General features: G+C 39.9%; 2 protein-coding genes across 5 annotated transcripts; one reads left to right on the top strand and one right to left on the bottom strand.

Moving 5' to 3' along the window:
• The first annotated feature begins 261 nt into the window (after positions 1-261).
• Positions 262-7,152, top strand: cUnh3orf18 (chromosome Un C3orf18 homolog). Of its 2 annotated transcripts, none has more exons than XM_084348446.1 (5): positions 262-653; positions 1,977-2,367; positions 2,492-2,517; positions 3,858-3,987; positions 4,467-5,824. In XM_084348446.1, exons 2-5 carry the CDS (start codon positions 2,107-2,109, stop codon positions 4,470-4,472), a joined length of 423 nt encoding a protein of 140 aa, XP_084204572.1. In that variant the 5' UTR covers positions 262-653; positions 1,977-2,106; the 3' UTR covers positions 4,473-5,824. The 2 variants fall into 2 exon arrangements, with proteins under 2 accessions (XP_084204572.1, XP_084204571.1); XM_084348445.1 differs by lacking the exon at positions 4,467-5,824 and adding an exon at positions 5,837-7,152 and having other exon boundaries at positions 268-653.
• LOC311254587 (uncharacterized protein) lies at positions 6,493-20,693 on the bottom strand. 3 transcript variants are annotated; one of them, XM_084348447.1, is made up of 6 exons: positions 20,563-20,693; positions 17,415-17,618; positions 17,187-17,270; positions 14,243-14,293; positions 14,055-14,093; positions 6,493-12,347 (listed from the first exon to the last, which is right to left on the bottom strand). In XM_084348447.1, the coding sequence occupies exons 2-6, from the start codon at positions 17,520-17,522 to the stop codon at positions 12,264-12,266; spliced, it is 366 nt and encodes a 121-aa protein (XP_084204573.1). In that variant the 5' UTR covers positions 17,523-17,618; positions 20,563-20,693; the 3' UTR covers positions 6,493-12,263. The 3 variants fall into 3 exon arrangements, with proteins under 3 accessions (XP_084204573.1, XP_084204574.1, XP_084204575.1); XM_084348448.1 differs by having other exon boundaries at positions 17,415-17,587; positions 20,563-20,686; XM_084348449.1 differs by having other exon boundaries at positions 17,415-17,538; positions 20,563-20,680.
• Between the last annotated feature and the right edge of the window lie 2,390 nt (positions 20,694-23,083).

Genomic DNA, 23,083 nt, shown 5'->3' with positions numbered 1-23,083 from the left:
AATCCTTCACATTAAAGTATAAAAACATCTTTAAGCGTGATTTGTCACTGATTTGTTTCCGTGAGTAAATTTAGGTCATTGAGTACTCAAGGAGAGACATCATAGGGTTAATTTCCTCAGACCTGCCACCCGGATGCAGTCATTCACATGGGTCTGACAGCATCTGGTGTGCAGAGCCATTAAATCCCATTCTCACCCCTGCAAAGCCAAATAGACAGCTGAGGGAGCCAACCGCATGTGTCATCTTGAAGCCATTAGACCAATTGCAGGGTGAAGGGGGAGGGAGCTTGCCGCACTGATCTCTGTTTGCAGCATCCCTAGAGCAGCCTCTGTTGTGTGAAATACAAGAAAGGGCAAGACGGGGGGAGTAGATCCTAGGAGGCAATCTGAGAACGGGAAGGGGATCTCTCAGAGGCTGGCGGGATAGGGTAACTTTGGTGTGTGGAGTCCATCTTCAGAGAAAATGGCTGTTTTGTCAATGTAAACAGCCTGAGCAGTACCTGCATTGCTAAAGGGGGAAAACAGAGGAAGAGGAGGAGGAGGAGGGGCAGACACTGGAGGAAATGCTGCCTCTTCCAATGAAATTTTCCCTTCTGTAGCCAGCCCCGGCCTGCCGCAGCTCACCTCTGAAGTCATGCATGTTGTATGTTAAGGTACGTATGCATCTCTAATCTGAGAGGACACATGGAGCAGGAGCTGGTCACGTTGGCAGGATTAGTAGCTCAGCTGTTTGCACAGGACAGCTGAGATAGAGTGCATCTTGACTAAAAATAACATGTTAATGTATCAGCAACACACAGTAATGAGGCCACAACATGATTCAAACAAAGATGCAGGCTCTGTCTTTGTTGCAGGGCAGGGGATTGTTAAGCAGGCAAACAGCAATGACTGAATCCAGCCTTTGCTTTTCATTGGTTGTTTGCTTCAGCTGCACATGTTCCTCATTAAGAGAGCAAGCAGACAGGATGCACTAAGGGGAGAGGAATGGATCATGTGTCTATTTTCACTGCCTTCCTGTGTCAGCATGTAACGCTGCTTTAAAATGAAAAGCATGTTTTAAAACTCCTCTTCTCCATTTAGATCTTCAGGATAAATTGCTCTTCATGCTCATGGGATGTGTACGGTGTGTGTGTGTGTGTGTGTGTGTGTGTGTGGGTGGGAGGTACCGAATCTTCTTGGATGCAGTGGATATTTATGGAAGCTGTGTGTGTGTGTGTGGGTGTAAGTTTGATTTTGATGTTTTGAACGCGCTGCCAACACATTTCCTCACAGTGTACGTTACAGTTTGAGTGGTTAGTATTCCTCGGTATTTTATCAAGTTTGTTATGCCACTTTCCTCTTGTGCCTTTTGCTACCCACATCCTGCCCGAAAAACACCTACCACAACCCCGCTGGCACAATCAGCCGTGGTTTGAATGAAATCGAGAGTTGCGTGTGCCAAAACTGAAATGCTTGAAAAACAAAGATTTAATTAAAGGTGCACTATGAAGTTCTGGGGAAGAAGTTTTAATCAGAAGAGAAACATCTTCATTGGCTGACTTTTCATGCCTAAACAAACTAAATAAACAAACTCTCTTTATTTTCATTACACAATAAACAAACTGACCTTAAAGGACAACATCATTTCATACCGTTTTACTTTGTTTGTATTTGGCGGACCCTGCCACCTCTCTAGCTTCAAACAGTATTCTGGGAATGTTATTTTCAGAACAGCTTGTTTATCCATCTATGGAAAAATAAAATATTTCTGAGTTTGTATTATTACCTCATTAATATTGTAAATATTAAAATTCTGAGTTTGAATTTCTTCCCCAAAACTATATAGTGTCTCTTTAAATAATCAGAGCAAAGAAGCAAAAGAGAAAATATGTTTTAACTTCTTGCCTGTAGTTAAAGAATTACCTCACCTTTATTTATACTAGGTTAAAGATTAGTAAAATGGCCCTTTATTAATCACAAACTACTTCTTCTTTTAGGCTCAGCAGACCTCGAACCAGAGGGACGAAACCTCTATCAACCATGAGACACACTAGACGTTGAGTGTCACAACAACATTTACACAGATATTTAAAATAGATCCTTCAGTTGAAACAGTTACACCTGACCATGGCTGTAACTGCGGCTAAGACAACTGCAGGGTTTTTCCCCACACCTGCCACAACCACCGCGGTCCCCTTCCTCTCGACGAGCTCGAGCGCCAGAGACAATGTCACCTCCCGGACAACATTAATGACTGTTACTATAACGACAAACGAAACCAGCTTCAATGCCACCACGTTTCCAGAGACGGTGATCGAGGGCTCGGGGATGGGAATGGTGCTCGTACCCTTTGGCATCATCACTGTCATTGGCTTAGCGGTGGTAATTGTAAGGAAGCATTTAAATAGTGTTCACACGCCTCAGACAAAATGTACGAGCAGTGAATCATTTATTTTGGACAAGTCATTTCTATCAATAACACAACTTGTTGTTCTGTCTTTCTCCATCCTAGATGCTGTATATTCGGAAACGGAAGCGGTAAGCTTATGAAGATTTATTTGCTTTAGCCCCAAATTAACTGCATTTTAATTGTTGTCACTCATTTGATTATTTGCAAATTTGTTACAGAATTTGCATCACTAAAACATGGTATCAACTAAAGCAAGTCCTGCAGCGTTGACCATATTCACACGTTTACTTCAGTCACACTCAGGGTGGGGAGCTCGAATGCTGGCATAGTGTTACGTTGCTGTGTTTCAGGTTGCAAGTCATAAAAACGTAGGGAATCTGACACATTGTTATCAATTCACTGCTTCCTGATTATTCAGAAACTGAATAGACAATGGATGGTAAAAAACCTGGAGGGACATTTGACCGTATTTCAAGGTTAAACAACGTTAGCTAACGTTAGCATTGAGCCACTTCCTAGCTAACCTTACCGTTTGATTACATTTCGTGTGTCTCACTTTCAGGCTCAAATAAATGTGTCCAACACGTGTGTTGATATTTTATAATTAATTTACGCCTTTCCTTTTGTATTGTGTAACACCTTCAAACAGTAATGATTACAAGGAAATAGGTGAATGCTAATGTTAGCTAATGGGTTATAAAATACATTGTTTTACCTTTAAATGTGTGGACGTTAGGGGTGTGTGTTTGTGGTAATACCAATCAGGTGTGGCAGTGGGAGTGGCCTTTAACAAAAAAGGTACACAATTTCTAAACGGATTCCCGTAACATGACCAAACTTTGTAGAAAGACACACACACACCATTTCGCCACATCCCCTTTTGTAACTCATTAACAGGTTGTTGTAGACACTTGTGGGAGACATCGTGGGACTCAGCAGAGTTCCTTTTTCATTAATGACAGTTTGCCGCAACCCTACATTTTAGCCGCAGCTTGTTTTATTACTCGTAAACTGTTTGTCTTTCACTTGTGGGAGGAATCCTTGAACTCAGCACAGATCCTTTTCCATTGCTCTAGCCTCTTCTGTTGCTCCACCAGTTCATTGGTCCACAAAAATCCCCAACTTTCTATTTTAAATTTGCCATGGAAGTCAAGTGATTGTGAGGTTGTGAACATGTGAATACATGAACATGTGGATGCTTGGTACCTCGGGCTGGGTATCAAACTTTTTATACTTTTATGGCACCACCCGAATTGCTTCAATACTATCGAGTATTGCAAAATGTCTCGTCATTCAATACCAAATTTCAATACCTAAGGAGTTAATCTCATCAGCCCTACTGGTACCCGGTGCCAGCTACTACTGCCAGCGTGTGTTGACGCACTAGGTTAATCTTGCATTTCAACTGGGTGTAATTTATAGTTACTTATTTCCGGCTAGATTTCACCTCTACGTTCTTGTTGCACAGGTTGGAGAAGCTGAGGCACCAGCTCATGCCCATGTATAACTTTGACCCGGCTGAAGAACAAGATGACCTGCTGGAACAGGAACTGCTGGACCACGGCCGGGAGGGCAGCCTCACAGGTCCCAATGCCAAGGTAAGCTGGAAGGCATTTGGCACGATTTTTATTTCCATGTCCTAACATGAACCATTGTCTCTCTTTTATCTTGAGTTGAAAAGTGCTCTCATTCAGACCATAAGCACTGAATGTTTTGACGACCACAGAAGCCACAATAACCAAGTCATACTCCTCAGCAGAATTTAATGTAAAGTTTTGACTAGGCAGTGTTTCCCAGCAAACTTTCATTACATTATTTAAGTTTGATGTCAAATTTTACTAATAATTTCTGATGTCCAGGTTGGGTGCACTGTAGTGATCTTTTGGCTTGTGTTAGCTGTGGTCTATCTGTACATTTAAATATGTTGTTATTATGATAGTCTTTATTTTTGCCATATAATCCATGTGTGCTTTATTATAGGCTGCTGATTAAGTAATCTACACTTCTTTTGTTCCAATAACAGCCGTTTATTGGTAACTGTCATAATTTATCTTTATTTCCTTTTATTTCTTTTAAGTTTTGACAAAGGCAAACATGGTAAAGTATCACCTGTGTGTCTTTTGAACCTTTAAACCTCTTTTTTCCACACAATCTACATTCTTTCACACTATCACTATTTCACTATCTCGTGTAAAAACCAATAGATTAGAAGTTCGATTTAAGATCAATTCATTTTATCTTAACTAATCCATGTCAAAGTATAGCTAACAGAGGATACACACCACCACTACTTCACACCTACATCCATGTTATCTTTCATCCTTTCCTTTTTGCTCCTTTAACTTAATACTTTAAATATACCAGAGGCCACACGAGCACAGAAAGCGTGCAAAACACAACCTCTTGTGTTATTTTCAAATAATCAGATCCAATATGATGAGTTTACTACACAGACCATCACATATCAAAGACCTCCACTGGTGGCAAACCGTTGGTGTGATATGTTGAGAAGTACTAATAAGAAAAAATATAAATAAATGTAGTTTTACTGCTTTCATATGGTTTTCAAATGATTTCCATTCTGTCGCCAAAGTTTCATAACATGAACTTAAGCTAACGCTCTCAAGCTCAAAGCCCACTCACTATCGTCTTCCTTACCTTGTAACTTCATCTCATATGTGTCAACTGAACTGAGCAATTTGTTGACGAAGTACATGAAATGTAGTTAAAAGCCCGTAAAATGGCGGTGGACCTCAGTTACGAAAATGTTAGACCTTAGTTAAGAAAACCGCATTGAGAAGAATGCATGTTGGTATATTTAAAGGTGCAATATGTACTTTTTCTTTTAGTTGAAACATTCAAAAATTGACTAAAATTGCAGAAGAATTAACAGTTTTGATGTTATATTGAAGATGTCTATGTATTGTGTTGCAGAGATGTCTATTGAAGTTAGCATGCTAACCAGCTAGCCCCTAGCCGGTTCATACCTCACGAGGTGATGGTCCAATAGTAAACAACACCAACATTACCACATGACCGCTAGCTGCACAGTTAACTGAGATAACTAGCTAACGGCAGCTGTAGTTAGCGGTTACCTTGGTGATATGCTGCCCATTATTTGTTTGGATAATTCGACAGGTGGGCAATTCTGACATATTGCACCTTTAATATGCATTCCTTGGCATTTTTACTAAGTGAATTGACTACATACCCTGAACACTGCAACACGTATATTGTTTTATACATGTGGCCTCTGGTCTGAACACATTTTCTCTGGTTTCAGTAATAAATCACAATCTGAATCCTAGAATAATAATTCAATTTAGCTGTTTCAATGGTCCTAAAATTAACAAAACATAATATTCCTCTATGACAACTAGCTGTTGTCACTGTTTCTTACAGTCACATTTGATCTCAATGTCACTAAGAGTTTTATCTCCTATGCAGACTCTCACAACTTCCCAGGGGACCACGCAGAGGCCCAGTCGTCTGGTCTTCACAGATGTCGCCAAAGCTCTCAACGCCTAACAGCTCTCTTCCAGAAGTTGACATACAGACTGTCCGCTTAGGACAGAAAACAAAGGGACGCCTGGACTGTTTTTGGGAACAACTTGAGCTTTGGTGAAAGATTTTATCACTAAAACACGGTACCTGGAATGGCAGCGGTTTTCCGATTAAGGGAAATAAAAACATAGGGTGCATGTACGATAAGGGAGCATAATGGGAGGCATCACATATGATCTTGCACTGTTATCATTTTGGCACACGAATGCAGTGTGATGCACATTTCTTGAATCATGTTGTGTCATTGCTGTTAAAATGTTTGGTAGCTTTTCAGTGGAGTTCTTTTGAGCTTCAGTATCTACTTCCATGTTTGATAAGAGAGAAGTGTAAATTTGTGTCATACGGATTTTGTGGTCTTGCGTCTGTTGACGAGCTTGAACACTGGATGTGTTACCATCCTTGAGTGAACTGTCCCCCTCTTCTTTGTTTCTTCTTTATTGACCAATGAAGGATTGTTTCCGTCTGTATACATTAAAAGTATTTAAACCAGTTTGAAAAGAAAGGTGAGTTGTTGCAAATCTATGACAAAAGAGAGTTGATAAGTGTGATATTTTATTGATAAGCGATAAAGAAGCAGAATAACACAAATCACATGGTAAAGAATCATAACAAAATATATATCACAGGTTTGTGAGTTGTATTAATGAAGTGGATGAGGACACATCAATAACATAACTACAAAATGGTGTTAAAAGTAAGGCATACAAGATGATTTCTCAAGTTACACTTCAACTTTTCAATAGTTGAAAATGGATCAAGTACTGTATGTAACTATATCACTATCAGTAAGATCACAGAACAACATTGTCCCCATATAGAGAGTAAATATCCAGACACAGCTCATGTAAAATAACAAACATTGACTCAGCTGTAGTTCAATTAACAGGCACCCTTCAGGCTGACTTCCATTCATTACGGTTTCATGAATGTAGTGAGATGAGATGAGTGGACTACAACAGTACTAGTTTGACAGCTATTTTCAAGGTTTCATGATCCAGATCGCCTGCAGGTCTGTCTGATGGAAAAGGTTAGGTACAACTAACAAGAAAACTTCCTCAGAGATGTCCCAGGCTTGTTAGTTTTCAGAGGTAGTCCAGAGGGCAAAAAAACGTAAAGTCAATGCAGTTGAACAAGAAAAACATACCTGTCTGTAAATGAATTAAGCTCGCCTGGCAGCGATTTAGTCAACAATGCTGAAATACATGAAATTACTGGGATACAACATGTCATCAGTGATAAAAAAATAAAGTTTAAGGTGGAAAAAACACTTACAGTAAATGATATTTGATATTCAAGTCATCTAATAAGCGATTAATAAGTGACATGTAATTCATGTTAGATAGAAAGTTTACTAGCATGTCACGGGGCAGAATCTTAGTTTAAGTGTAGAAATCTTCACTAAAAAGGTCTCAAATTAATTTTTTAAAAACAGACTGGAGGCTCAAAACCTCTTTATCTTTGATTTTTAAAACTTGGAAATCAATAGAAAAAAAGAAAGAGATACCAATATAATTCTACAGGTATATAACTAGTAAGTTAAACAAAGTTATTACTGATTCATTACAGATAAAATACTTTTTAATTCACCCTATAATGTGGGTTCTCCGAAATTACTAATATTATTACACTTAACCTGTAATGTTACCTTGTCGTGCAGATAGTTTTGTTTCTTTTCTCAACACCATGAGCACAATAGTGTGACCACAAACAAAATTCCTTTCATTTCAGTTGATTTGAGGTATTTTAAAACCTGACCAAATAAAACGAAAACTACCTGCATGGCTGGATACGAGAGGTAAGTAAGAGAACATGTTAATTTGTAATTTGTGTGCACTCAGCCTTTAAACTTTTGAAAGTGGAACCAATAATGAAAAGTTGAATTAAAACACAATCAGTGACCGGTAACGTGTGTTAGGTAACGTTAGCTAAAGTTAGCAAACTTTAGATAGATGTTAGTTACATAATAAACAATTTGAGTCAGATAACTCCTTTCGACTTCTGTGAGACTAAGTTGCGCATTTACACATTATTCTCACATTGTCACAACACCGGCTGCGTTTGTATACTCACTTTTAACAGCCAAATTGGAAACGAAGGAACAACTTGGGACATTTTTAGCTGTGATCGGCAGCTCTTCAGAGCTCAACAATGAGGTTATGGAAGTGAAAATCCCGTTCATAGTCTGAATCAAGTGTGCTGATAACAAGCCATAATGTTGCATCTAAAGATGTCAGTTTTGGTTAATTTGCTTTCAATAAGTCAACACCCATTAACGGGTAACTCACCAGTTAAATATTAAGAAAAAAAATACAAGTACAAGAGGTGTTATCCATTTAACCTGGCGCTCGACTGACTCATCCTGCGACGTGGATGCCTGACATGTATCGGACGGAGAGGTTCTGATTGAGAAGCACACTAGTATAACTGGACTTATTGTCACGCCGCTTCCTTCATTAATTAGGCCTAGATATGATGGCCAGATGTGCACGCAGGCCAGCTCTGCAGGACCATCACGCTGTTTTGTCCACAACTCACTTTTCCAAGGCTTTTTAAAGCGACTGCACCTGTAGTGACGAGTCTGTGTGATCAGCGTAGCGCTAGTAAAACTACTAAACTGAAAAAGTAACATCACACATTTGAACTTACATTTGACTGTGTTGCCTTTCTGGAGAAAATGTTCCCATGATGAGCTTCTTCTGTCGCATTTTGTATTTTACCTCGGTTTGCAAAATTAATCTCAGCGGTTAACCGATTAAAAGTTAACTGTTGTCATCCCCAGTCGTAACCATCCAGGACAGACTTACCACAAGCTAAGAGATTCCTGTAGAAGCCACAAGTCTGTATGATATCAACCTTGTTTTAAGGAAAACTTGTTTAATTCCCGATGTGATGCAGAAGAACTTCACTACCCACATTCCTATAGTGTAACAGGGACGTCTTTGATTGGTGGAGCTTGCTGTTACCATGGAAATGTTTACCAGACCGGCAGAAGTCATGTCGCTGGCTAGCTGACACGACTTTCCTGCCACCACGATGAGATCATTTGTTACAGACGATCACTACAAGTCAGACCATTTACACGTGTTTGTGAGTTTAAAGTTGTTGAAAAGAAATCATTGGCAATAGTTTTTGGGATGAGTAGTCCTTCACTCTTTAAATAATTATTTACACAGTCTTTGCCTTTTTTCCTGTTTTTCAATTTGTTCCAAATCAAATATTTTATGGTCAGGATTCATCTCGTAGTTGGTTGGCTTGCTTCAAAGCTCAAAAACTCTTTATATTAGAATTTTCTGAAACGTCAATGGAGTGAATGAACGGGAAATTCACTTCCAGAAACAAAGCTGTTCCCAAAATGTTGAGCTCTATAGATCGGCCACAGTTTTTGCCCCAATAGGCTGGTAGTGAATTTGGCATGGCAGTCAAGCATCTGCGTGTGAAACTGTGTTTCTGTTTGTGTTCATGCCAGTTGGCAAAAAAGGGTGTGGCAATGCGAGGAGCCGATCACTGAAGGCTCATAACTTCTGAACCGATTCATGCAGCGTGACCAAACCAGTCACGCTTGAGAGGTTGTGTGAGGATGCATACACCTACATGGTCGCATCTATTGCAAATTTGTGCTCGTTTCTTTCAATAATTGGTCAAATAAAGATGAAGAAGAGTTACTGATGCAACGCTTAGTCGATTACCCACAACTTATTTGGCAATTTTCACACAAAATAACTTGTTGTTGTTTTCCATAACTTTCCTGTATTTCAGCACTGCGTGGTTATCTGCCGCCCCTTCCTTTTTAAAATCACATGAATTAAGAGTGTCACACATACAATTTTACAGTGTAAGAATCAGAAAATACATGATGTAGTAAAAATGAGAAAAGAGTAAGCGACCCAAAGAAAAAAACAAAACAAAAAACAAGTATCATAAGGAACTACACCCTAAAAAAGCAAGTATTTCATCAAGTTGTTGTAAACTATTGGCTGCATTTTATTTCCCGGGAGAACAAAAAGGATTCTCACTTCAGCTTTTAACAAAAAGGCTTACAGTTGTTTTGTTTTTTTAAAGAAATGACACTGATGCTTTCATTTGTACACCGGTAGTAAAATCCTCTGCTGGAGTGTACTGTTTGCTTCTGTGTGTTGGTATGTAGGCCTGAAAACCCTTTGCCTGTCTGTGTTTGTATATCTGCACATGAACCTATGTGTGTGTGTGTGTTTGTGTGTGTGTGTGTGTGTGTGTGTGTGTGTGTGTGTGTGTGTGTGTGTGTGTGTGTGTGTTTGAGTGTGTGTGTGTGTGTGTGTGTGTGTGTTTGAGTGTGTGTGTACAGTAAGTGCGTATGTCATTGCTGCCGTGGGAGCGGAGAAGAACTTTGTCGGAGATAGTCTGTCTTTCGTGTTACTGAGGTAGAATGAGAGATTAAGAAACTGAGGGCAACTGAGGTTTAAATGAGGTCTTTGTGTCAAGGCATACTGGTAATGTCAAATACAGAAATGCACAACAAACACAGCACAATAATTATTTCTGAGTAGGCTGACAACATGTTCCTGAATAGTTTTTTGTACCTGAGGTTTCAATATGGTGTAAAAGCACTGTAATAGTGAAATCCTGAGTGTGGTAAAATGACATGTCAACAATGTTGTTGACTGAAGAATACATGAAGGATTTCTGTCCAAAATGAGACATCCATTTAAACCTTTGGGTGTTTTTTTTGTTTCTTAAAACAGCTGCTGGTTGAACGTAAAAAAAAAATTAACCTGAATGTTGTACATTGTCATTTGAACTATGTTATCCATGTGCATTTTTCTATTCTGAGCAAAGAACATTAGACATCTCTCCTCTCCCAAACTGGATATTTCATTTTGGAACAAAACCTTTCACATTTACTTTAATAATAATGACTTCAGAGCACCATGTTTATTTGTAACATCACTAAAAAACTGTCACCGTCTTGCTCCCGTCTCACGTGAGGATTCATGACACTTGAGTTAGAAACATGTCTCAATGAAACGGTTTAGTTTGGTTCCTTTTTTCTTGAACCCCCCCCTCTCCATTTTAGCCCGCAACCCTGCCCTCTCTCCACACACACACTCACTCAAGCAGACACACACACTCACGCAGACAGACACACACACACCGAGAGGTTAAGGAAAGCAGGAATCCTTAAAAGTTGATAAGTCGGACATTTTGGGAAATACGCCTTTTGGCTTTCTTGCCTGGAATTCAATGAGCAGATTGAGAAAAATGGTTAGCTCAGCTTAGCATTAAGACTGGCAACAGTTAGCCAAGCTCAGTCGTGTCTGGATGGTAACCCTAACCCTAGTGAGGTGATGTTGTATAAAGAACGACCAAGTGCACTTAGGAAATGGATCAAATACAGGACTTTGACCCAAAAGATGTGGTTCGTGTCCCGTGTGAAACTAAACGTTACTGTTAACTTTTTATTTTTTGACATTCATTTTTTTAATTTCACCTATTTTAAGTAAGTTTGGAAATAAGTTTTTGGCGGCTGTTTGGTTAGATTTAGGCAACACAACCACTCGATTAAGTTTAGGAAAAGATCGTGGTTTGGGTCAATATAATGAGCCAACACTGCCGTTTGGTTTTACAAATACCTCAAACAGCTTTCTGGCAGAAAGCCCTGAAGGCAGACTTCTCCATGTGAGGTATATCTGATATCGTTAGCTTGAGCAGAGTCAAGCGCTACTGCACTGAACATGTGTGAGAGTTTTGTGGATGTAGGGTTAACATCCAGACATGACCGCATAGCCTCACAAAATCCACCTGACAGCACCTTTAAGACCTGCACATGACCCCTGTAAAAACAAAAATCATCATTTATACACTTTGGTTTGTGTACGGATTAAACAAACGCAATATAACATGTTAATTAGTGAGCTTTAGAGGCACTGATAACTGGATTTTGTTACCTTTAGACAGAACCAGGCTGACTGTTTCCTCTTGTTTCGGGCATTTGTGCTAAGTTTGGCTTACCAGCTATTTAACGTACAGACATGCAAGTGGTATCAGTCGTCTTGCCTAACTTTTGGCAGGAAAGTGAACAGGCATGTTTCCCAAAATGTACAACTATTCCCTTAATAAAAAAACGAAGCCATATCCAAAGATCAAATTCTTCCAAACCATTATGAGTGAACCAACAAAACCAGAGTACAGTATCGGATCGGAAGAAGAATCCCGTTTGCAATGATTTCTTGTTTGTGTTGTGTGTGTGCTCCTGAACCCCCATCACAGACAGGAGTCAGACTGAACCCCTGTTTGTTTGAGGCCAAACCTTGAGGTAGGTAGAGAGGTATCTGATCTACTCCCCTTCCTCCTGCGCCGGGACCTGAGATGTAGAGGGCTCAAGCTGCGAGGGACCCTCCTCAGCTTCTTCAGAAGGGCCCTGGAAACGCAGGGAACCAAAACCACTGTCATTTTGCCTGTTATTGTGTTCAATCTAGTGACTCATTGTGCGCATGTTAATGAATCAACACTAGAAAAGAGCACAAGAAATACAAGAATGAGTGTTAAAAATTTCATTGAGAGATTGCGTGCGGCAAAGTAGGTCCAGCTGTCAGGTCTAGAAATGTGAGGAAGACGACGGTTATGCCAGGAAACCAAGAAGACAGAGGAAGAGAACAGTTAGATCAGGTTTCCCCTCTCGACATTGACTCATTCTTCCCCTTCGCGTTGCGTGCATCTGAGAAAGGGAGTCTGTCTCAACGGTTTCAGTTCTTGAAGCATCTTTGACAAACTGCTCAGTGCAGAGGATGCGATAAGGCAGATGGGGGGCATCAAGAAGAGACCTGCCCGCTTTGGTGACAACTGTTGTGCAACGCTTGTCGTTTGGATAATGAACAAGACGACTAAAAGAACCTCGAATTCTCAGAAACACGGGTCTTATATTCACCAAAACTGGATGTCACAAAAAGGATGTATGGAGGTGTATCTGGGGAATTCAGCGCTGCCATCTGGGCATTTCCACGAACTTGTAAAACACAAGGAGCATGTGCATCAGGTGTTTTGTCATTTAAATCAAATGTGCCAACGCAGCAGCAACTTCAGCAGTTTTAATGACAAAGTGTACTGAGATTCAAAGATCTATTATTTGAAATGAAAACGAACTGATACGTGAAAGCCTTTTCTGAGTCTGTCTGTGTTGGATCTGTGGTTATGGAAGCGTTGGAGCACAGAAGCTGGAAAAGTTAAGACTATTATGATTTTCCATGAAGGCGCACTAGATTCAAGACGAGACAAATATACCACATTACCTAATATTTCTTAGATCACCATTCTTTATCAATGAAAGTTACAGGACCATTTACTTTATGGGATACTTTCAGTGTCAGTACTATGTTTTTTCTATATGTCATATAATTTTACAATAATATTTAACCACTGCGCGTTATTTTGAGTCACATGTCAATTGTTTTATGGTTATATCTGTGTATTATCTTCTTGTGAGCCTCTTGTTCTGAAATTAATAATAATTAAAAAAAATATATGTGAAGACAACTGGAGTCATTAATCTGATGGCTTACAATGAGAGCAAATGGCTTTTGTTCACCTTAAAGTTCAATGCTGAGCATGAGCTCTGTGCTGAACACAAGCTTGTTAAATTCGTGAATAGTTAAATGAGATCAGCCCTGCTCTATCAGTCCTGCATCATAAATGTAACTGATATTAGTCAAAAGGTAAAAGGTGTGACACAGAATGAGATTTCTGTTTAACTGAAGAAGAGGTTTCATTCATAGTCATGAAGAAAGCTCCAGTTTGATGCAATAAAAAGGTGAAACACAGTTTGATTAACCTGCAGTGCAAGAGTATTAAACTGGAGAGTGCACATGCAGAGAGGCTGCAGGGTTTAAAACTTGTAATGATTTAAAGGCTCAGTTTGTGAGATTATAAGCCACTTGGTATAATTAGTGAACACGGCTCTGAAAGTTAAATCACAAAGCTGTCACAGATCTTATTTCAGTCATTTTTTGTGACTACTTTCTTCAGTGACTGCTGCACAAAAATCCTCCAAAGTCTCTTCTTATTCTCTCAATAAAGTTATACCTTTAACCTAAGATCATTTTCTAGCTTTTAAAGATTTCATTCTCCTCACCTGCTGCTCTTCAGTCACTTCTTGCACCACTTTCTGGGGCTGTGGAAAGACAGGAGACAGGATTAATTGAACATGAAGAAAAAGCCGCCCTCAAGGACTTTGCAGCTGCCGCAGACACCTTGAAGGCTTTGGATGTACATTTACAGTTAACTCCAAGATGTGTCTAACTGTCAACGATTGCTCCATACCCATTTCCTTGGTCGCCCACGAGGTCGTCTCTCCCCAAGGGGCTCTACTTTCTGAGAAAGAACAGATGAACGGTTAAAGGGAGGTTTCAGACTTTTACAATCCTTCATACTGATCACCAACTAAGATTACGAGCTTTTATGTGATTGCAGTTTTTGCAAAACTTTGGCAGCAGCCATTTTTCAACAGCTAAAGCTTCTTCAGGTCGGTGAGACACATTTGTCTCAGGAACAACAGAAGTTTTGCTCTATTGACTTAAGTAAGTAAGTAAGTAAATGACTAAAAAACGCAATGGGAATATTTTGATATGACTTTAGAAGTTGTATGACCTGCATTATCAATAAGTGCAACAAAACTACACTTTTTAGTGATAAACAAGGCCAGAAGTATCTTTCTCTCAGTAAAATGTTCAAATCCTTCCCACACATGCATCAACTAAAACAATTTAAACAATTAAATAGCTAAATATCAGCATTTAAAGGTTGGTTTAGGGTTGGATATTCTAGATTTTTTGTTGCATTTGTAGAAAATCTCTTCACGTCTCGACAGCAATCAATAAATCAAATGCTCCAAAAAAGAAAAAACACAGTATCTGTGTTTGCCAACAAGGTGGATGTATTGCTAAACCTATTAGCCAGCTAGTTTCTCAAGGATGGCAGAGGAAATGCGGCAAGAACTTCCAAAGACTAACATACTAGCTTGACAGCGGGGAGTGCTAACAATAGCTATCTAGCTTTGTTTGTTTACGTTCATTATGATAGCGTCAGGTGTTTTCTTTCATGTGAGTGAGACACAAGGTAGTTTGACACGGTTAGCGATGACAACCATGTGCTGCAGTCACAGTACATAGCGAGCTAATCGAGTAGCACAAAACACACAGTCCCTGAGCCAAAGAACATAGCTGCCGAGGCATACGTTAGCACAAAACACACACGTACAGCAGTGACCGCCTGGTTGCCTTTTCAAACTGAGGTACGATTGTTATGGCTATTTTGCTTGCGTTTATATTATTGTGGCATTTAATAGAGTTGTTAATTTATGTATGAATTGAACTAGAAAAGCTAATAAAGTGTAGCGTAACAAACTAGCAACATATCTCCCAGCTGGCCAGCAAGAGCTTCTTCTATTTAGCTTGTTCTTGCTGATTTGTACAATCTTATCATCCCCAGCTTTAAATACACATATTTACCCCATATTTAGCTTCTGCAGTAATAGTGATACAGCTAGAAAAGCTTCTGAAAATCCTTTTTAAATTTTAACTTCAGGAGATGATTAAGACGCACTACAATGAGTGTGTTTATTGTTTGTATACGAACATGGTCTTTGATAACGATGCAAAAAGCAATGTTGCTGATAATGACAGATATGAGTGCATGTTTGCAAGAGTGAACAGTATTTGAACACATTTATACTGAATAGAAATGGTTTTAATGATGATGACTTCACTGTGATCTATTGTAAAACAAACATGTTGGCTGCTATTTTGTTTTTTTAACCCTCCTGATCTAAATCAGCTGCTTCTTTACAGTGTCTTGTGTTTTTCTATGCTTTGTGCATTTCTTGAGTTGATCTTTTGATTCTTGCGCTGTGATTTTGGCTTTGCACAGCACTTTGGTCAGCTGTTGGCATTTTAAAATGTGATTTACAAATAAAATAAACTTAAACTTAAAATTAGAAAGACGTTACTACCGTGAGCAAAGTGTTCAGATCTGTTACTTAACTAAAAGTAACGACACAACAGGATACAAGTATCAAACATAATGCTTAATCATCTTCTTTTACACTGCAACAAGTTTTGGTGTACCTCCTGAAGGGGGTCGTAGCAATTATACATTATATAATTGTATCTGTTCTTAATTCCTCTGATGTGATGTTGTCCTCTTATTGTCCTTTATTGATTGTATTCTTTTATTTATCTCCATTTTTGCGTAACTTTTCCTCTCGATTCTTTGCCTGTGATCCTGCCTGTTTTCTGGCTTTTATTCCTTTTACTTGTAATAACTGTTTTTACATGTTGTGTTCTGCCGTCTTGTTTTAACTCACCTTAGACGAGGCTTCCTCGTGTTTGGCTCGTCTGTTGAGTGTTTATTCTGTCATATCAAAGCACTTTGTAAACTCTTTTTAAACAGGTACTACAAAAATAAAGTTTATTATTAGTATTATTATTATTATTGAATTATCACTAATAAATGTATGTGTAAGAAGAATTTAAATGCTGAAGCTTAACTGGTTGAGACGGAGGCCACTTTAACTACTTAAACTGCTGACAAACAATGTGATATTTCAGGAAGGGGGTGCAAAATGGTGAACTGCAAAGTAAATAATTGTAGTGGTGGTAGTACGAAATTTCCCTCTCAAAAAAGTGTTGCGCGCACACATAAAAGTATGAAGGATGGTAAATATATAGTAACAGACAGTAAGACAATCTTTCACTCCTCTGAACAGCTGACGATCTGAGCACTGACCAACTGCAGGCTGCAGACATAAATACTGCATTGATTTAATAACAGCTTGTCTTTTCTCTGTTGGAGCTGACATATGCCCTCACAATGGCTGCTGACTGCCTCATAGATTTCTAAAATAAAAAAAAGACATACATCTCTGCATTTCAGGAAATATTACATGGAAAACTCTCAGATGCATCTAATGCAGATAAACTGGAAAGATAAACCCATGTGCTACCACAAACATGTCTGTTACTGCTTCCTTTTTCCTTATTTCAAGTTAATTCAGAAGCATTTTGTAATTATATTTACAATGTATAACATTTTATAATGTAAGGATACTCGCAATAAATCCACAACATTTCTTGTGATTTAAAAATGTATAAATAAAGCGTTCAAAAAGCTAATTGTTGTAGGCAGCAGAGGCAAGGTACTGTTACAATTCTGCAATTAAGAGGTCAAATAAATATTTAATATCTTGGATACACTGATCAGTTTCAACCTTCAGTGCAGGTCTGGTGCCTTTGTTCTTGCTGCCTTTCGGTCGTCCTCTCGGTCGCTTTGGAGTTGGTGGTCCAACAGGCTCCTGAGGAGAGAAACCAAATACTAATCAGTTAAAGACATAGACACATAATCAACCAGCTTTGTTTTTCAGAATGAGGTTTAAGTTTTTCCAATAAGACACTTGATGATTTGATCGTGAATTTATCTTTTAAAGGCCGACGTCTACCTGCTGCTGTTTCCGTGGCCGACCCCTGCCCCTGCGCTGAGGCTCAGGAGGTGACTGGGCGGTGCTCGGCTGGGGAGACGACGGCTCTTTGGTCCCACTGTTACTCATGCCTGTGTCTGTCCACCTGCGTCAAAGAGTGTGGGCATCAAAGCCTGGAGGAGCGGCCACGAGGGCTTAAAGAGGAGAAGACCTGAGTATCAGGAGCTGGAGATGTGAGCAAAGAAAATGAAAGAACAATTGCTTCTTCTGAACGCAATCATCTCTGAAGAATTTGGGATCATAAGCTTAATTAAACCGCTTCAAATAGTTTTCTTTTTGCACGATCAGTGCTTAATGTATCGCTAAAAGGATAATTCAGAATCACACAGGACTCTTTTCCAAGAGCAAGCGTGGGAACTGCTCATACATAAGCCTTGGCACCATGTTCATCGGAACACAGACAGGGCTCTGGCAAATGCAGGGAAACATGAGAGTGGTGTCCAGCGACTAAAAGTAGCACAGATATTCACAACTCAATCGCCCATCCAAAATCTCCATCCACTCTGCTGCACGCTGCCTTTCCATCTGCCCTCTGTGAGGTATTTCTCAATGGGTTTGCGCAGGTTGTAGGTGTGTCTGATGCTGCTACAACTTATACTGTGAAACTTGAGCAGCTGAGGCGATCGTTTAGAAGCGCGCACGCAAGAAAGCACTGAATGGAAAAAACCTTAATGGAGATCACAATATGACGAGGCAGTGACAAATCTGAGTTTGCAGCCTGCAGTGAGCCTCTGAGCTGCAGTGATAGTCGGTTAATGACAGAAAAGTGATCTGCATAATTGATTAAACATCTTTATACATTTTAAAAGCAGCTGATTGCAGCTTCTAAGTTTGGAGGATTTGCTTTTCTGTGATTGCAAACTGAATATCTTTATTTTTCATCAGGAAAACCATCTGATGATATGGTCTTGGGGCTTTTAAGACATATTTCAAAGTGAAAGACAGATTTATTACAAAAATGTCTCAATTTGTTGACTGAATTGGTGAATCGTTGACTCAGCCAATGTTAGAAAATAGTTTAAAATGCCACTTAAAATTATTCAAAGCACACGTTGACAACAAATCGCTTGTTTGGTCCAACCAACTGTCCAAAACCTAAAGATAATCACTTTAAAATAAACAGATAATCACAGATAAAAACAGACCATCAGTTCACGATCATTCAAGACAAAGAAAAATCAACAAATCCTTATTTTTAAGAATCTGAAAATAGTGACTAGTATAGTAATAGTAATAGTAATAGGTATTTTTGCTTGAAAAATGACTGAAACAATTAATAACTTGTCAATAAAGTTAATGGCCAATTCCATTCTGTGATGGGCGTTTCATTATTGACCGATTGTCGATTAGAGCTCGACCGATACATCGTATCGGTATCGACGTATACGTTGTCCAGTATGCACCAAAATGCATCTTTTTAGAGATTTAAATGTCAAAAAGGATGAAAAGGATGATTTGTAATTAATTAATCCTTGTAAGTGTACTATTTTAGTGCACTACTGTCATTTTAGACAATAACGTTTATTGTCTAACTGTAAAATATTCTTACTGTTAACTATCTTTGTCACAAGTGTTTGATAACCACATTTGATTGATCAGTGCAAAAAATGTGCATATATTTGCCTCGATATTTATCGTTTCTACGTCCTGATATCAGGATCCACATCGACCCCAAAAATAAAGAATCGGTCGAGATCTACCGCCGATCATTCTCTCGAATAATCGATTAGTTGTTCGGTCAACAAAATGTCAGAAAAAATCTTTCCAAAGCCGAAGATGACATCCTCAAATGAAAAGAAACCCTAAAAACATTCAGTTTACCGTCAAAGCACACTAAAGAAAACAGAAAAAGTCACATTTGAGAGGCTGAAGTTGGACACCTTTTCTTCAAAACACCTCAAAAACGATTGCTAATAAAAGCTGGGGATTCGTTTAATGTTTGAAGAACGGGTCAATCGACTAATCCTCGCAGCTCTGGATTGATCCATTAATCGACATTTTGTTCCAGCTCTAGTTGGCCATAGGTCTGATTGAAAGCAGCCCCAGAACTATAAACAACATATGCTTTTGTTTTGCTGCATTTCTAGTAACTTCCTAGAAAGCAGCACAGTATTTCGGCTGCTTAAAAAGGGACTTTTTTTTGGGAGTTTTGTGTTGTGTTTTTTCTTTTTTAAACCAGGAGGGTAAACAACAATACTTCAGTCTGGCTGTTGGTTCATGTCCCAAGGTGGTCGTTTTCCATACCGTCTCGCTCTGTAAGGAATGTGCCAAACACTAATTGCCAACACAGCCTATCAAACGGCCGCACTGAAGCAGGAAGTCGGAGTAATTTGAGAAATCGACGTCCTCGTTCAAACGATTTAAAAGCCAAACGAGACGCACGACGTCGCTTATAAACTCATTTCGGAGCAACACAACAAGCGTCCTGCACTTCTTCTTGTGCAGCAGCTCGCCGTCCGCTTCCACTCGCCCGTGTTTGGCAGTCAAGTACGGGACTGAATGTACTTTTTTGCATATGGGCGGCAATTGCGACCATAAAAACACATTCTTTTACAGCCTTTAAAGACGGTGCGTAAAAACGCTCCTGCAGCGAGGCCGCGACTTCAAACCTTCCCCGACTTCGGCCGAGGAGCCGCCGCACGTAAAGAGAGAAGAAAAAAAAAAAAAAAAAAAAAAAAAAAAAAAAGCAGCAAGAAAGAAAAGGCCAAAACAACAGCCGAGACCAGCAGTGTTTTAACGCGTGTAAAGTCGGCGCTCGCCACACAACATCCCCCTTGCTCCCATCACTTGCGCAATCGATCTTAAATGTGCTGGTTTTGGCTGCGAGAACAGGTCCGCCGAAGTGGATGAACCCGAGTGTCTGCGAGGGCTGCAGCACAAGAAGAAGAAGAAGAAGAAGAAGAAGAAGGGGGGAAAAAAAACTTCAGCAAGGAGGACAAAGGCGAGCAACACAGGTGCAAAAGCTCTCCTTTCAGCCCCAGCCTGGACATACATACGCATACATACATGCACACGGGCTATAGGCTCCATGTTCGGGCTGCGTAATCCTGTTTGTGCAGGCTGCGCCGAGTGCAACAGTGTGAGCGGAGAGGGGGAGAGTTCAACTTACCTTGAGTCGGTTTGCAGTTTTTACCTGGAAGTTCAAGCAGCCAGCTCACTTTGTGCTCCTGCACAACTATGAAAATGTTAGTGTATCGACGTCTCATTGGTTGGAATGAAAGGGTAAACTCTCCCTCTCCCTCTCTCTCTCTCCCTCCCTCCCTCTCTCACTGTGTGTGTGCCTCTCTCTCTCTCTCTCTCTCTCTCTCTCTCTCTCCCCTCCTCCTCCTCTAATCGGAAATGTGTGTGATCCCCCCAGACGTCCAGTCACGAATACCCCAGTTGCAGTATAATTGGGGGTTGTAGCTGAGCAGTATGCATTGCATACTTTCTCTATTATAGCATGTTTCAAGAAAGAACGAGGGGTAGGAGGGTTAAACAGAGGACCCCGCCCCGAAAAGCTCACCGGACCACCCACTTGAGAGAGGAGAGGGAGGAGGAGGGGGGAGATATGGGAGAGACGGGCATCAGACAGGAGGGTAGAGTCTGGTTCCGGGGTTCCCAAAGTGGGGTCCGGGGGCTGGGAAGTTCCCCGAGAGGAGAGAGGGAGAAAAGGCTCCGTGTGCGTCGGTAGAAAGCAGACTGTCTAGACTGTGTCGAGCAGAGGTTTCACTCTCTCCCCGCTGTCAGATCCCCACCTACAGTGTGAGAGATATTATTCTGTCAGTCACAACAAAGGACAGACGTATCAGATGAGCTTACCGAGAACAAAAGTCGTCGGATGCGCGTTTGTTTTGGGGGGAAAAAAGTCGACGCCAGTTTGGGGTTTTTGTTTTAAAATCACGTACTGAATGCAAACATACACGAGAAGTGGGCAGGAGGAGGACAGATGCATGTGTGTGTGTGTGAGTGTGTGTGAGCGAGAACAAGCACAAATCTCCCCTTTTTTATGGTGAACGTGTGAAAAGTTGTTCTCCATTTTTTAATTGTATTATTCCCCTGAGGAGGATTTATATTTTTAAATATTAAAGGAGCTCTATGAAGTTTTAATCAGAGGAGAAAGCCTCTTTATGCATAAACAGAATCTTTTATTTCATGACTGTATAAACTGATTAAACAAACTGACCTGAAAGAACAACACAATTTCATAGTGTTTTACTTTGTGTATATTTGGCGGACCCTGCCACTCTTCTAGCTTCAAACTGTGTTCTTATTTTCCTCTGAGAACAGCTTGTTTATTCAGTTATGGAAAGAAAAAAACAAATGTTCCTGAGTTTGTATTATTACCTCATTAATATTGTAAATATTAAAATTCTGAGTTTGAAATTTCCTCTCCAAAACTACACAGTGCAACTTTAAATAATCAGAGCAGAGAAGCAAAAGAGAAAGTATGTTTTAGCATTTTGCCCGGATGACCTCACCTTTATTTATAACAGGTTAAAGATAAGTAAAACGACTCTTTATTAATCACTAACTACTTTTTCTTTCAGGTCTTATTCTCCAGGCCAAAGTCTAATATTAGAATTATGAGTTTCCTCCCACAAACCTACACAGCGCCCCTTTAATGAAATAAAGAGCCCTCCTCGAGTGGACATGTTGTCTGTTTTGGACTGAAGTAGTTTTTGTTGCCGTGCTGCCCTCGTTTTCTCTGAATTACTCCTAAAATATTCCCCTATTTCAAGAGGTAACTTTGGTAAATTTGCACAAACTGATAAATACAGATGGAAACGTTTGAACCGCAGTGAATACACATTCCTGGGGCGGCTAATGCTGCAGAGCTCATGGAGTCATGTCAGGTGAGCGTGCTGGCATGAGACCAGCATATAAAAAGCTTTAAGTTACAAAGATGAAGCGCAGGGCTGGACTTGAACCGTTCATAGTGTCGGTTTCATAACAGATTAGAATAATCCTGTAAAACCTGAATTTTACATTGAAAAAAAAGGAATCCATGATCAGCTGTTGAACTCAGAGACAAACAGGCCGTTATCTTCATCTGCATACAACAAAATGACAAAGAAACTATTTGCATATCTGTGTGGCAGCATTTATTGAACATTTTAGTCAGGTTTCTCAGAAGCAAACAGTTGCTGAGAACTGGTAGTCATATATGAATCTGATTAGTCATCCACTATAAATATAACCAAATGAAAGTGAGCAGAATGAGAACCACAACTGTCAACCTGCCATTTTTCAGACGCTGTGCGCAGCAGCAGGATAATTGGCCGTTGTTAGCTTGAAGGAACATGTTCTACACTTCAGTCCTATTACTGCAAAAACAAAGATAAATGTCAGTATCTCCTGATTGTCCAGACAGAAGAAGAAAAAAAATGTCGGTGTGAAGACAGACAGAAACAGAGAGAAAAGGGGGGGAATAGTGTGTGTGTGTGTGTGTGAGAGAGAGAGAGAGTTCAGTGGCCTTCTGCAGGCTGGTGTGTCTGAGATTCGGTTGGACTCTGATCTTGAGGTTTATTTAAGCTGAATTCCGTGGGCTCATCAGGACCGGGTTACAAAAATCCTCCTATAGAACTAGAAAGAATGTGCAGCGCATACAGTTCTGCATAAGGCACAAAGGCATGTCTTTAGAGGTGGGG

The sequence above is a fragment of the Pagrus pagrus genome, assembly GCF_965226575.1.
Source record: "Pagrus pagrus genome assembly, chromosome: 3".
NCBI classification, from domain to species: domain Eukaryota; kingdom Metazoa; phylum Chordata; class Actinopteri; order Spariformes; family Sparidae; genus Pagrus; species Pagrus pagrus.
This window is presented reverse-complemented; position numbering and strand designations above follow the sequence as displayed.

Bases quoted from the DNA above. Each gene is read 5' to 3' on its own strand.
- cUnh3orf18 (XM_084348445.1), top strand. From the start codon at position 2,107: ATGGCTGTAACTGCGGCTAAGACAACTGCAGGGTTTTTCCCCACACCT. The intron at 2,368-2,491 runs GTAAGGAAGCAT...TCTCCATCCTAG, and splicing joins TTGGCTTAGCGGTGGTAATT to ATGCTGTATATTCGGAAACG. The intron at 3,988-5,836 runs GTAAGCTGGAAG...TCTCCTATGCAG, and splicing joins TCACAGGTCCCAATGCCAAG to ACTCTCACAACTTCCCAGGG.
- LOC311254587 (XM_084348447.1), bottom strand. From the start codon at position 17,522: ATGAGTAACAGTGGGACCAAAGAGCCGTCGTCTCCCCAGCCGAGCACC. The intron at 17,271-17,414 runs GTAGACGTCGGC...TTCTCTCCTCAG, and splicing joins GGCCACGGAAACAGCAGCAG to GAGCCTGTTGGACCACCAAC. The intron at 12,348-14,054 runs GTGAGGAGAATG...CTGCGTTTCCAG, and splicing joins AAGTGACTGAAGAGCAGCAG to GGCCCTTCTGAAGAAGCTGA.